Source organism: Leopardus geoffroyi, chromosome A1 (assembly GCF_018350155.1).
Source record: "Leopardus geoffroyi isolate Oge1 chromosome A1, O.geoffroyi_Oge1_pat1.0, whole genome shotgun sequence".
Taxonomy (NCBI): domain Eukaryota; kingdom Metazoa; phylum Chordata; class Mammalia; order Carnivora; family Felidae; genus Leopardus; species Leopardus geoffroyi.
The window spans coordinates 116,420,824-116,436,385 of NC_059326.1; the positions used below are offsets into that span (position 1 = coordinate 116,420,824).

Below are 15,562 nucleotides of genomic sequence, written 5' to 3' on the forward strand. Positions count from 1 at the left end.
GTAGTTTGTTCCTTTTTATTGCTGAATAGTCCCAATTCTTCCTAAACAGGAGGATTAAGCCTTGAGTATGCCTCAGAGTAGTTACTGTATATATTTTTTTCCATTTTATGTCCCAATGTTAGGATTGTTAATATTGATAATTATTTTGTAATGAGGGGAGTAACTTAAGTGCAATCCAAAATCTTAAAATAACACACATTTACTTCATTTTTAACATACACTGTCAGTATGAGAAATCCTATATGAGAAGCCTGGCTCCTCCTAGGTAATACTCAGTTTCTCTCATAGACTTTTACATGAAGAGTTTATTTAAACTCAGAATAATTGTCCTTTGTGACTTAAGTTTAATATAGTTTTCAGGTAAAGAAATGCTAAAGACTTATTAGTGGAAAATTTTAGGATAGGTCCTGAAAAAACTGATTTCATGCTGTATTTTAATGTAACAAGACAAAGGTTTTGGCCACTTGAAAAATACTTTTCACTACTTTGATTTATAAGTCACAGTTTCCTGTAGTAACCTTTACTTGCACAGTTAATATTGTGAAGAAACAATTGAAAAGTTAAGCTAACACTGATGATATCCTCAACGCTATTTTGACACTATTTTAGATTTGACGTTCTTTAAAAGTCCAATCTACTAAGCAAAATTTCGAGATTTTTCCTCTTTAATTTCCTTTCTCCCGGACCTGTTTTAATTTCCAGAATCCTCCTATCCTAGAGATTCGATTTTTTAATTAAAAAATTCCCATTTTTTGAATTGGCAACATCCCAGCGTGTGCTATGTGAAATAGAGGAGTCTAGTCTTTAATCTGCCTCCCACCGGTGTGAGTCTTTGAACATTCATTTTACAGCCTTAGTTAAAAGGGTTTGGGAGGGAGGTCCGTGTGTGTGGGAGGGGGAGCTGATTTTTTTTTTTTTTTTTTTTAGCATGGCACTTTTTCAAACATTTTTCATGTGCTTAGGTACATCCAAGCAGAAGTCCAGTTCCCTGCAGGTAGCAGATCAGGACGTACTGCCACCTTTTCACCCATACCAGCCTTTGGAGTGCATAGTAGAGGAGACTGAAGGCAAGCTGAATGAACTGGGACAAAGAATTAGTGCTATTGAAAAAGCACAGCTTAAGTCACTGGAGTTAATTCAAGGTGAACCTCTGAACAAAGATAAGATAGAAGAACTTAAAAAGAACAGAGAAGAGCAAGTCCAGAAGAAGAAGAAAATACTGAAGGAACTGCAGAAAGTGGAAAGGCAGTTGCAGATGAAAACACAGCAGCAATTTACCAAAGAATACTTGGAAACCAAAGGTCAGAAAGACACAGTATCTCCACAGCAGCAGTGCTCTCATAGCGGAGTCTTCCCAGAAGGGGAAGGAGATGGTAGTCTCCCAGAGGATCACTTTGCAGAGTTACCTCAGGTTGACACACTCTTATTTAAAGATAACGATGTTGATGATGAGCACCAGTCTCCACCATCGGCAGCACAAATTGATTTTGTCCCAGTCCAGCCTTTATCATCTCCACAGTGTAACTTTTCCGGTGACTTAGGTTCTAATGGGACAAGTTCTCTTGAACTTCAGAAAGTATCAGGTAATCATCAGCTTATAGGACAGCCTCAGATTGCTATTACTGGACATGATCAGGGGCTGTTAGTTCAAGAACCAGATGGACTAATGGTTGCAACTCCAGCCCAGACGCTTACCGACACTCTTGATGACCTGATAGCAGGTGGGTTAAGAAATATATCTGTAATAATTTCTCTTTAATCTGTGTGCTCAACTTCTTTACACGACCCTCCAAAGACACCAACCTGGTACTTTTCCATTGTAGACCTATCTTTGTAAAATTACTTATTCCTGGAGGTGTTTTGGAAGTGAATTTAACTAAGCCAGACAGCACTAATGCACAAAAGTGTGTTTTCCTCTCTTCTTTTTCGTTATTTGCAAAGGCAAAGAAATAAAATTGACATGATCTTTTATTTTAGAACTTTGGTATCAAAACCACCCTGTGGGGGAAAAAAATCATTAAAAAATTAAATTAAATGAAATTAAATTAAAAAAAAAAAAAAAAGAAACCACCCTGTGGGGGCACCTGGGTGACTCAGTTGGTAGAGCATGCAACGCTTGCTTTCCAGGTTGTGAGTTTAAGCCCCATGATGGGTGTAGAGACTGCTTTAAACAAATAAGCAAAAACATACCCTGTGTTGTATCTTGGGTAGGAGACCTCTAAATAGAATTTCTTTGTAGACCTTAGAGATATTCACATAAGATTATACGTTAAATTTTCCTGCTATTGATTTTCATATGTGGAAATTGTAATTCTAAATTACATGGCTTTCTCTTTATTTATAATTATATTAGATCACTTTAATATTTGTAATTAAAAGGGATGTTCAGAGAAAACTACGCATTCCATGTTCTTGTATCTGTGGTCAGAAGATTCAAATTACCCTGAAGTTATCATCAACTGGATGATGATTTGGAGATTGGGATTTTCATATTTACTATCCTGATGAAAGCACACAGACAAAGACACCACACATACACACAGGAAAAGAGAAAAAGAAAGGCCTGATAACCTTAAAGTATATGTTTCTGTTTATTGTTGTGTGGAAAATTACAACTAGATTTGAAATGAGGTGCACAAGTTTACTTTCCCTTTCATTGTCCTTGCAGCAGTGGGAAAACAGTGCAATTAATCATTTACCTTCCTAAAGATGGCTGGTGAATGTATCACCTCCATGAGAGCCCAGTTCAGAAATGCAGCCAGAATGGCTGTTGACAGTGGATGAAGACCAAGAACTAAGATGTAGCTGGAGTGATATTCAAAGGCAGGCCAGTCCTCTGTCTCTTGATTGCAACATTTTTTTCCTTACTGTTGTCTGTTTCCTCTTGTCATATTCTCCTCCCCTCTTCCCATCCCAATTATGCTATCCCAGTTTCCTTTCTTCTTTTGTGAGCTTTTAGCCTTCCTAATCTTTGCTGAATCTTTAAAAATGTGGAATAAGCTTACTTAAATCAGGAATTATATTGGGCTTGTATATGACTTGTAATGGTTATAGAACTGTGATACTGCCTATGAGTTTCCTCTGATACGTAATTAGTATCACTGTGCAGAAGAGGAATATCTTAGTTTCCTAGAAAGAGAATAAAAATGCTGGGAAAGGTTTTAAGAAGTTAGATTCTTTATTCTTTAATTTGGGTTTTTTATACCTGCAGCCAACAGTCGCTTAACTCAAATGAACTTTATGTCATTAGCATTGAGAGTTGTTATAAATTATGAATAAACTCTTAAGAGTTCATTTATAGTTCTAATTTCTAATCTAATATAAGCAGATGTTTGAGTGTCAAGTACAAATATGAATAATAATAATGAAACCAATCATATGGGAATAAAATCTTTAAGACTTAGGATTCTATAAGTAGCATTATAATGTTTGTAATTATATACTCAGTTTGCAGTTATGAAACCCACATTACTGCTCAATCTAGCTTTGTTGTAACTTAGAACCTGTCTTTTTTTTTTTCTTTTTTTTAATAATGTAGAAACAGCTCTAAAAGGAACTTGAAGATATTAACTTTATGGTAGTATTTATGGGTGGTTCTTGTATGGGAGGTGAAACTTTATTTCATTCAACTATTTGTCAAATTGAAATGGTCTTTTATAAAGTTCAAAATATTTGTTTAGAAACATCTTTTATTTATATATGTTAATATAAACTATGAAAATTTAATTTCTGTTAGACATTAGTCTAGTGATAGTTGGCCTATCATTTTGTACAATATTCTTTTATTAACAAGCTTTCACATATAAATCAACCAATAAATACAAAAGTTATCTTCATATAAAAATTTTCCATTTTTATGAAGGTTATCTGTTTTAAAATATATAGCAACAATTAAATTTCCTTTTTCAGTATGACAAACTTTCTCACTTAAAGTTAAAAAATGTTATTTTATTAAGTCCCGGTTTCTTTTAATTTTCCTTATTGAAGGTGAAAGAAATTAGACAAGGGTGGATTAGGTGAATACCTAATTCTACGACTGCATGCTATATTAATATATTAATAATGATTATAGATCAGGCCAAAGATGTAATTAATTTTACCCAAATTAAATCTAGTTCTCCTCCCTTGTATTTAATAAAGGAGAGAATACTGTATATCTTACAGTTTTACTTTAGAGAATATCCATTAAATAATAGCAATAAATTTTGCTCTTTAAATATAGGAGTATTTTTTTTCTTTATTGCTTGTATGGCAAAATATTTTCATGTAAATGAGTTGGTTAGATAAGTAATTTAGTAAGACGGTGACTTGATTAACTTAGTATTTTAGTGTATAGTCTTGTATGTGTCATACTTGATATAGTCCCAGACAGAATGTATGTAAACTCTTGATTGGGAGCATGGTTCTTCAGGTCCTTTCCTTGTAAAAATAAGTGTTGGGCTTTTAGAAGTTATCATAATGACAAGTGATTCTCAGTTCAAATGTATAGAACTAAGATTTAGAAATCTAAAATTCAAAATAGCTTTGACAATTGAGCATTTCTAGAAACATCTGGTAAAAATTTTATCATTAATATATAAAGATCAATTAAAAATCAAATAATATCAATTTATTCACATTTATTGAGCACTTACCATGTACTAAGCTCTGTGCTCAATGCTTTATATACATTATCTCATGGCTACCTATAATAATCTTATAAAATAGGTCCTTTTCCCACGTCTGTTTTTCTGTTGAAAAACTAAGACATATGGATATTAAGTTACTACTAGGTGCCAAGATTTAAACTCAGTTCAGCCATGTTTAAAAACCTTAAGTGTAATATGCATGCATCTGATTCATCTTGAAGTTCTGGATTTATCTTAAAGATATTTGTTATTCCCTTGGACTTCTAAAAAAATGAACAGTTTCCCTTATTTTTATATAAAGATTTTATATATATGTAAGGTTTTATATAGTTTTGTGGCTAGCGCATTGTTAGTGTTGTTGGCACCTTAATAGGTTCTCTTAAAACAAATTCTTGTTCAGGGGCGCCTGGGTGGCGCAGTCGGTTAAGCGTCCGACTTCAGCCAGGTCACGATCTCGCGGTCCGCGAGTTCGAGCCCCGTGTCGGGCTCTGGGCTGATGGCTCAGAGCCTGGAGCCTGTTTCTGATTCTGTGTCTCCCTCTCTCTCTGCCCCTCCCCCGTTCGTGCTCTGTCTCTCTCTGTCCCAAAAATAAAAATAAACGTTGAAAGAAAAAAAAAATTTAAAAAAAAAAAAAAAAAAAAAAAACAAATTCTTGTTCAAAAGTATATTGCTTTAAGTAATCTTATAGTATAATCTTAAGAATAAAAAGGTACTTAGGAAATCCTCTTATTTTTGAGAGAATTTGCAATGAAATATCTTTAAATAATTTCTTCTAATGTTAATATTTTACTTATAGGCTTTTATTTATTTGTATATATTTACTAAAGTTACTATTATATAAAACAGATTATGGTAATTTAATTTTCTAAACTTTCACAGCATAGTTTATGTACCCGTAGTATCTGAGATTTTTATATAGTAAAGTTTATTATTATCTTCCATATTGCCTACAAAACCATGTTAAATTTCATAAAGAATTAAGTAGAATATTGCAGTTAGTTCTTCTATCACCCCATTTTAGGATAGTGCATAAATTTAATTTGAATTGTATAGTGACTTTTGTGGCAGCAATCTGTATTAGTCATTTTCAGAGACATTTCATTCAGAGGTAGGAAACGCTTTAGGGTTTATGAAAATGTAATAGTCCTGGTGTAATTTTATGTTAATAAAACCTTTATTCCACATGTACCTTTTTAAATCTTGCTACTTTCTAGTCTTCATTACTTTTCGTATGTAATTAATCCTATTAAAGTCACTTTTGTGGAATGTTTCTGATTGTCATTATTGCAAAGAGGAAAAAATGTTTCTAGGATAATATTGTACAAAAATGTATGATAGTTGATATAACAACACATTTTTGGTAATAGAGCTGTTAAATGCACAAAAGTATTTTTTAAAAACCATCTCTGTGAAGAAGTCTTTTTTGTATCACATCTGACATAGTGCTCTAATCAGTTATTTAAAAATTTTAAGTATCTGTTTTTCATAATAACAAAAGGAGATAACATGGATAGACAACATCAATAATGATGATAAAAAAAGTAGTTATGTTAGTAAGGTATATGTGGATAATTATGAGACTACTGTTAAAAGCTTATTATTACAGAGAAGCTACATATTACTCTTTAGTGTCTTATTTTCTAGAGCTGTTTTCCAAACGTATCTGCTATTTTGAGGAGGTATAGCAAAATACTATCTGCTTTTAATTCATTGATGACAAAAAAAATTTTTATTAAACTTTGTTTCCATTGTGCACATTCTTATACGTGAAACAAAAATACATAATAATTATTCCTATTCGTAACCATGATAGAAGCTATAGAAATTCATATGGCCAAGACAATTTTATATATATTGGTGGGGAGGAGAGCGGGACAGCTCATGTAGAAATATATCTGAACATCTTAAGTTTGCAAGTTATTTAAGAAGTAGTATACTAAACTTACTCATTTTTTCTTGTGAATGGTATCCTTGATTAGGATCCAGTCATATCAAAATTCTAGAGACTAAACATTCTCCAGCATGTGAAATGATTACATTTTCTGTTGAGACCTGTGTTTTTGATTTTTGGTCTAGGTAAGAGAAGGTTATTGTTATCACTGAAGCTTTGTCTTTTTTTTTTTTTTTTTTTTTCATATTATTAATGGTTATATGTTTTTTTCTGAGTATTTTCTTAAGTGAGTAGTAATGTTTATATTTTTCAATACAGTGAACAATAGTACTGAAAGTCCTATAAAATATCTGATACTTACATTTATTGAGCACTTAACATGTGCCAAACACTGTGTGTTTTAAATGTTTTTTGTTCCTTACCTAGCAGACAACTCATAACATCCCTCTGAATAGGTCCCATTTCTCCCTCTGTGGGGTTAACACTGTCTCTTAAGAAACATAAGCAGTATGCAGAGACATAAAGATAGAATGTAAGTTAACTCAGTTTTCAAACACCAGACTGATATCTCTAATAAAAGTTCCAATGTTCATTTTAAGAATAGCTTTATTTTCAGACATTGATGCATTTTAGCAAATTTTCAAAGTAAATATTGAATTTTAAAACATATTCTCTGCTATTTATGTGAGAAATATTTTATGTATTCTCTCCCCCCCCCCCTTTTTTTGTATTGTCTTTAGGATGTTTTTATCTAATTACCTTTTACAAACTAAGATACAAAATTTATTATTTATTGCAAACTACTTTTTCCCTATTGACAGCATAAAAGGCTATCGTTTGTTGTATATTCACTAAATAATGGGCACCATGCTAGTAAGTACTTTACCTGCATCATCTCAAGTGGTGTTTCCAACAATATTTCAAGGCAGGTACTATTATTATCATCCTCATTTTACATATGAGGAAAATTGAGACTCTCCGAGGTTAAATTACTTGCCCGAAATCAGAAAGTGGTGGAACTAGGATTTAAGCATAGGTCCGTTTGACTCCAAAGCTTGTGATTTGACTACTATGTTATATTCCTGCTATAAAATTTTCTGTTTTTTGTGTTTTTCTGTATACAAATGACTTCATTCTTTCAAGTAGCATTCAGCAATGTGAATATTGTTTTTCAGCTGTGAGTAGCAGAGTGCCCACTGGTTCAAACAGTTCCTCTCAGACCACAGAATGTCTTACACCTGAACCCTGTTCACAGTCTCCAAGCAATGTGGCTTCCCAGTCTATGCCCCCTGTGTATCCTTCAGTTGACATTGATGCACATGTGAGTAGATTGCTTTATTTAAACTTATTTTGCAAATTCTGATTTTCTTTGGAAAAGAAAATTGTTGTACATTCATTGTACAAATAAGAATTATTTGCTCTTCAATTGATAATTCCGTTGTAAACAAAAACCAACCTTTTTTCCTTTTAGACTGAGAGCAATCATGACACAGCATTGACATTAGCTTGTGCAGGTGGCCACGAAGAACTTGTGTCTGTACTCATTGCACGAGATGCTAAAATTGAGCACAGAGACAAAAAAGGTAAGACATGTCAGTCAGAAGTAAAGCCTCAGAGTTTTTTCGTGTGTGTTTTTGTGTGTGTCTGCCTGTTTAGAAGATAATTGTTATTTTTTTAATATTTATTTTTGAGAGAGAGAATGGGAGCGAGCAGGGGAGGGACAGAGAGAGAGAGAGAGGGAAAGAAGATCTGAAGCAGGCCTCCTAGCTGATATTAGCGAGCCTGATATGGGGCCCAGACTCACAAACCTTGAGAACATGACCTGAGCCAAAGTTGGACGCTTAGCTGACTGAGCCACCCAGGCGCCCCAAAAACAATTACTTTTTTATTATCAATAAGTAGTTCCTAAACTATCTCAGTGAAAAGATGGAGAAGCAGGGGTACCTGGGCAGCAGCTCAGTCCATTGAGTGTCTGACTCTTGATTTCAGCTTAGGTCATGATCTCATGGTTTGTGGGTTCGAGTCCTGCATCGGACTCTAGTCTGACAGTGTGAAGCCTGCTTGGGATTGTCTCTCTCTCCCTCTTTCTCTCTGCCCCTCCTGCTCTTGCACGTGTGTGTGCACGTGCACGTGTGTGTGTGCGCGTGCACGTGCGTGCGCTCACTCTCTCTCTCTCTCTCTGAAAATAAATAAATTTTTAAAAGGTGGATATGCATATTTCAATTAAGAATATCCAGATTTGTTCATTTACAGAGCCAAATTATTCTCAAAAATTTTTTTAAATTAAGACTATATATCATGAGTGAAATACAGCAAGTTGTGGTTGCCTTTTTTTTTTTGTAATTTTTTTTTAATGTTTATTTATTTATTTTTTTTTTTAATTTTTTTTAACGTTTCATTTATTTTTGAGACAGAGAGAGACAGAGCATGAACGGGGGAGGGGCAGAGAGAGAGGGAGACACAGAATCGGAAGCAGGCTCCAGGCTCTGAGCCATCAGCCCAGAGCCCGACGCGGGGCTCGAACTCACGGACCGTGAGATCGTGACCTGAGCTGAAGTCGGACGCTTAACCGACTGAGCCACCCAGGCGCCCCTTTAATGTTTATTTTTGAGAGAGTCAGAGCACAAGCAGGGGAGGGGCAGAGGGAGGGGGAGACACAGAATCTGAAGCAGCTCCCAGCTCTGAGCTGTCAGCACAGAGCCCGACGCGGGGCTCAAACTCACAAACCGTGAGATCATGACCTGAGCCGAAGTCGGATGTTCAACCGACTGAGCCACCCAGGCACCCCATGGTTGCCTTTCTTCTCAATCCAAAAGTATAACATCCAGAGCTCATTATGAGTATAAACTTTAGTAGTTTTGTTTGACTTAGCATTTAGTTTTTATCAGGTATTTTGGGATTTTTGTCACTAACAAATGAGAGCTTAGAGCAGTTTGTTAAATGGTTATAATTATCTACCTTAATGACCTTATTCTATTAAAATAATAGAAAACTGAGGTGCCCCTGGGTGGCTCAGTTGGTTAAGTGTCCGACTCTTGGTTTTGGCTCATGTCGTGATCTCACCGTTCATGAGTTCAAACCCTGCATTAGGCTCTGCACTAACAGCCAGGAGCCTGCTTGGGATTTTCTCTCTTTCCCTCTCTCTCTGCCCCTCCCCTACTCACTCTCTCTCTCTCTCTCAAATAAATAAATAAACTTAAAAAAATTTTTAATAGAAAATTGAAAACAATGGTTCAATAAGCAAAAAACACAAATTTGACATTTTTATTTCTCCTTTAGGTTTCACACCACTGATCCTGGCAGCAACAGCAGGGCATGTTGGAGTTGTTGAAATCCTTTTGGATAAAGGTGGCGATATAGAAGCACAATCTGAACGAACTAAGGATACTCCACTTTCATTAGCATGTTCTGGTGGACGTCAGGAGGTGTGTTAATGTTAATTTTCTCTTTGTAACCATTATGCTCATATTTTAAATATGCATATACTAAGTAATTTAGCTACATGAATAAAACTTGCCTGTGTTTTGACATGTTCCATATACTAAGTTTAATGGGAGTAGTGAATCACCTTTCATAGAATCTGTTTCTTGCCATTTAGGCAAAAAAATTTCTGTTTATCCTTACATTTATTGGGGGCTGAATGAACCATAACCCTAACACATATGAAATGCAAATTCGTCACTCAACAATTGACGAGTAGGAAGAGTAACATTTTAAAAACAAAAAAAGAGAGAGTAATATCTTGTTATTGTAATATAATTGGGATTTCAAAGCTCCAAATTCCTGATACGACGTTTAATCCATTTCTCCAGTTGCTGATACTTGAATATCTAGGGCATAATTAAAATGCCAGATATTCAGGCAAGGAAGTTACAGGTTCCATTTCTCTGTGCTTCCTTCATTATAAGTTGAACACTTGTTTTTTTATATTTTACTTTGTAGGTGGTAGACTTGCTGCTGGCTCGAGGTGCAAATAAAGAACACAGGAACGTGTCTGATTATACACCATTGAGTCTAGCTGCATCTGGAGGATATGTTAATATCATTAAGATTCTACTTAATGCTGGGGCGGAGATTAATTCAAGGTATGTATCTTCATTTTATTATTCATGATTAGTACATTACTACATTGGGGTTAAATGTCTTCCTCTATATATCTGGACAGATACCACTTTTAATTAAGATAGTATTAAAATCAAGTATACTTTAACTAAAAGTGAAAAATTTTTTTAAAGATTGTATTAAAGTTACAAGACCAACAATTATTCCTGTAATGTGCTTATAAGTAATCACAGCTTATTTCAAAATGCTAACATGGCTATTTTTAGAGAGGTCTCATCTCGGAAAATACTTCATCATGTATAGTTGGAAATTTATAACCTCTAAATAGGGGTTATCTTTTACATTGTGTAATTTTCCAGGGTGCCTGGGTGGTTCAGTCAGTTAAGCGTCTGACTCTTGATCTCAGCTCAGGTCATGATCTCATGGTTCATGAGTTTGAGCCCTGCATTGGGTTCTATGCTGATAGCATGGATCCTGCTTGGGATTTTCTCTCTCCTTCTCTCTCACAAACACACACTCTCTCTCTCTCTCTCTCTCTCTCTCTCTCTCTGTCTCTCTCTCTCTGCCCTCCCCCCCATGCTGTCACTCTCTCAAAATAAATAAACAATAAATAATATTAATCTATAAATAAATAAATAGTTAGATTTTCCTATTCCTAATTAGTAGTCTACACAAATAAAATTTACACTGGTGTTAGAAACCTTTCTTTTTACTGAATCATTTTCATCTTTTATATTCTCTATGCTTTTTAAAATGCAATAGGCAACATATTACCTAATTTTCTAAGCACATTTCTCCCTTTAGGACTGGGAGTAAACTGGGTATTTCTCCCCTGATGTTGGCTGCCATGAATGGACACGTTCCTGCAGTGAAACTGCTGCTTGATATGGGTTCAGACATTAATGCCCAAATAGAGACCAATCGGAACACGGCTCTTACTTTGGCCTGTTTTCAAGGCCGAGCAGAAGTCGTGAGTTTGCTTCTGGACCGAAAAGCCAATGTTGAACATAGGGCAAAGGTAAGAATTTTATAACTTGTCAACTACTTCTAGTATATTTCTAGTGTAAAAAGTGTGGCATTTTGGGGCACTGGACTGGCTCAGTTGGTGTAGTGTGGGACTCTTGATTTTGGAGCTCTGAGTTCAAGCCCCACATTGAGTGTAGAGATTACTTAAAAATAAAGTCTTAAAAAAAACACATTGCTTTTCAACTCAAATTGAATGTGCTATTTTAAATTGTTGTAAGTTAAAACTGACAGCCCAAGGCAGGACCAGGGAACTGTGCTATATACAGCGGTCAGTGACACAATATCATCATTTGTGACTTTTGTTAAGAACAATGAAGAAAGTAGAATCGGCACATTTTCCAACCTCAACCTTGAGTAGCTCTCTATGAATCTTCCAGTTTGCATTTTTGACTGTAATAAGATTTTGTGTTAAGATTATTTTGTAGAGTTCTTTTTTTTTTCATTTCTTAGGTAAGTTCTACTCCCAACATTAGGCTTGAACCCACGACCCTGAGATCAAGAGTTGTATTTTCTATCAACTAAGCCAGCCAGGTGTCCCATATAGAGTCCTTTAATGTAGATTTTTAAAGAACTGCCTGGATTATAAAATTAAGACAGCTAAAATCTAATCTGATCGTGACAGATTCTGACAATTTCATGAGTGTTTGGCATTTAGAAAGGAGTTAGTATCTTGGCGTTTTTAATTGCTGTGCTTGGAATTATTAGGAACTTACAACCCTAGAAAAGCGTAGCTTATATAGAATTCATTATAATCACACAATGAATGGCCAAATTTTTAGTCATTTCATATTTGAAAGATCTGAATGAAATTCTCATATTTTCTCTCTGAACTGCATTAGTTATGTTTCTTAAAATTTAATGCAACATTTACATTTTTTTAATCTATGAAATTAGGGAGTGTAGTTTTCCTTAAATTTTTCATAGTACAAAGAAAAATGAGCCTTTCCTGCTATCCAGTTTATCTTTTTGTATTATGCGTATTTAGTGTGGCCCAATTATCTATTAGATGTCCTAGAGAAACCCGTATTACTTTGGAAATGATACCAGTAGGAAATGTCTCTTGGCAAATATTTTGAAAACTAATGAGCAAAAGACACCTATGCATAAAATTTAAGAAGTGCTATTTTAATCTACTTTTCCCAAGTTTGAATAGGATTAAAGGAATTTATCCAGAGTTATTTAGCAAACTAACATTCTCAGTTAGATATTTTAAACAAAATTTTCCCAGGGTGCCTGGGTGGCTCAGTCAGTTAAGTGTCTGACTTTGGCTCAGGTCATGATCTCACGGTTCATGAGTTAGAACCCTGCGTCAGGCCCTGTGCTGACAGCTCAGAGTCTGGAGCCTGGTTCAAATTCTGTCTCCCTCTCTCTCTGCCCCTCCCCCACTCACATTCTGTCTTTCTCAAAACTAAAAATATTAAAAAAAAACATTAAACAGAATTTTCCCATTGAACAGTGATGTGCCTTATTTAATTTTCTTTTTATTCATTTTTAATTATCTGTATTCATTGTGCAGAGAAGTTACTGTCTCATGTATAAATTTATAACAGTATAGAAGTTGCGAAATTGTTTTTTTATGAGTTGGGATGAGTGAGTTCATTTCAGCATGTCTAACTCAATTCAACAATTTTCACTTGTTGTTTAGTGAAATTGAAGACTGAATACTGCTTAGCTCTTTTATGAGAGAAAATCAGAAATATAATCGACTTATAAGTCAGTTGTTTTAGTCTGTTAAGATAATTGTATTCATTTACTTGCATAAATTTTTGGTTTAAACAGACTGGTCTTACCCCCTTGATGGAAGCTGCTTCTGGAGGATATGCAGAGGTTGGAAGAGTTCTCCTTGATAAAGGAGCAGATGTCAATGCCCCCCCTGTGCCTTCCTCAAGAGATACTGCTCTCACAATAGCAGCAGACAAAGGTCACTACAAATTTTGTGAGCTCCTGATTAATAGGTGGGTAAATTTTATATTTACGTATAGAAGTTTTTGTGATCCTTTTTACTTTTCAGCACCTTTACAATTAATCAGATTGTTTTTACTTTATTGGCATTTTAAAGAATGGATTATTTGTATGCTATTTTATAGAGGAAATAGAAAGTCACCCTCTTCTCATAGGATACAAACTATACTAACATTCTTTGACTTTATAGGGGAGCCCATATTGATGTTCGAAACAAGAAGGGAAACACACCACTTTGGCTGGCCTCCAATGGTGGTCACTTTGATGTGGTGCAATTGCTAGTGCAAGCAGGTGCCGATGTGGATGCAGCAGATAACCGGAAGATCACACCTCTTATGTCAGCATTTCGCAAGGTAATTTAATGTGGGGGAAGAAAGCTAAATGCAATCATTTTTAACTAATTCTAAGTTGAAACCATGTGAGAAAAATGAATTGCTCTTGGAGAATAGACTGCATTTCCATACATAAATCACTGCTATCTTTCCACTCTCTTTGTGGCCAAATCTAAGAGCTACGTGGTAGCTCACCATAAGCAACTTTGTTTGTAAAGCACTTGGCATCTTGACTAGTTGTGTCATGTTGTACGCAAAACACGAGATTTAAGTATGCGGGTGAATGTCTTCTCTACCTAAAAAGGAACAAAAAGGAATGGTCTTTTTCATAAAAACTTACTATGTCTCGGGGGCGCCTGGGTGGCGCAGTCGGTTAAGCGTCCGACTTCAGCCAGGTCACGATCTCGCGGTCCGTGAGTTCGAGCCCCGCGTCAGGCTCTGGGCTGATGGCTCAGAGCCTGGAGCCTGTTTCCGATTCTGTGTCTCCCTCTCTCTCTGCCCCTCCCCCGTTCATGCTCTGTCTCTCTCTATCCCAAAAATAAAATAAACGTTGGAAAAAAAAAAAAACTTACTATGTCTCGTATGTATGTTAAACCTTGCTTGTCTGCTATATTTTTAAAAGCTTTCCCACTACAATTATGATAAAGTATAAACCACTTACCATGGCTTACAAAGCCCTGCAGGATGTGGTTCATGCCCACATCCCCATACCAGTCATTTATGCTACCCTTCACCTTTGCTCACTACACTTTAGCTGCTGGCCTAGAATGCACTATATTTTTAACTGCCAGAGGGCCTTTGCTATGAGTTTTCTCTCCCTTGCTCTTCACTGGCTCACTTCTGCTCATCTTTTAGCTCCAATTTTATTTTATTTTATTTTATTTTTTTTTTTTTTTTTTTTTTAAGCTGATTCATTTATTTTGAGAGAGAGAGAGTGCACGTGCATGAGTGCAAATGGGGGAAGGGCAGAGAGAGAGAGAGAGAGAGAGAGAGAGAGAGAGAATCCCGAGCAGACTCCATGGTGTCAGTGCAGAGCCCACTGAGGGGCTCAATCTCACAAACTGTGAGATCATGACCTGAGCCACCAAATCAAGGGTTGGAAGCTTAACTAACTGAGCCACCCAGGTGCCCCAGCTCCCATTTTATATGTCACTACTTAGAGAGTCCTTCCCTAACACTCAGTCTGAAAAGGTCCTCTTGCTCTTTTTTATAGTACCCTATTATTTTCCTTATACCAATTTGTAATTATGCATTCAAATATGTATTTACTTTTTTAAAGCTTATCTCCCCAGTTAGACTGGAAGACCCAGGAAGACCAAGCTTTATGAATATCAATCACTCTTTATGTACATTGTTTAGCATAGTGCCCAACACATATTAGGCAGTCACTAAATAGCTATTGAATGAGAATGGTGTAAGTTTTAGGCCTTAGAAAAAAATCTTAGGGGCGCCTGGCTGGCTCTGTCAGTGGAACATGCGACTCCTGAATCTAGGATTATATGTTTGAGCTCCATGTTTGGTGTAGAGATTACTTAAAAAATAAAATCTTCTAAAAAAAATCTTAAGGGTGGGGGAGAGGGGAAAGTGGATAATGGGCACTGGGGAGGGCACTTGTTGGGATGAGCACTGGGTGTTGTATGGAAACCAATTTGATAATTTAT

General features: G+C 35.6%; 1 protein-coding gene across 5 annotated transcripts in view; it reads left to right on the forward strand.

The window, feature by feature from the left end:
* LOC123604490 (ankyrin repeat and KH domain-containing protein 1) overlaps window positions 1-15,562 on the forward strand; it is a 136,867-nt gene that overhangs the window by 98,754 nt on the left and 22,551 nt on the right. For all 5 annotated transcript variants that reach the window (XM_045490660.1, XM_045490665.1, XM_045490676.1 and 2 more), the window contains 8 exons: window positions 963-1,721; window positions 7,695-7,840; window positions 7,991-8,102; window positions 9,799-9,944; window positions 10,462-10,604; window positions 11,386-11,599; window positions 13,387-13,562; window positions 13,760-13,922. In XM_045490660.1, coding sequence (XP_045346616.1) covers window positions 963-1,721; window positions 7,695-7,840; window positions 7,991-8,102; window positions 9,799-9,944; window positions 10,462-10,604; window positions 11,386-11,599; window positions 13,387-13,562; window positions 13,760-13,922 — 1,859 coding nt within the window. The remainder of the gene's footprint in view (window positions 1-962; window positions 1,722-7,694; window positions 7,841-7,990; window positions 8,103-9,798; window positions 9,945-10,461; window positions 10,605-11,385; window positions 11,600-13,386; window positions 13,563-13,759; window positions 13,923-15,562) is intronic.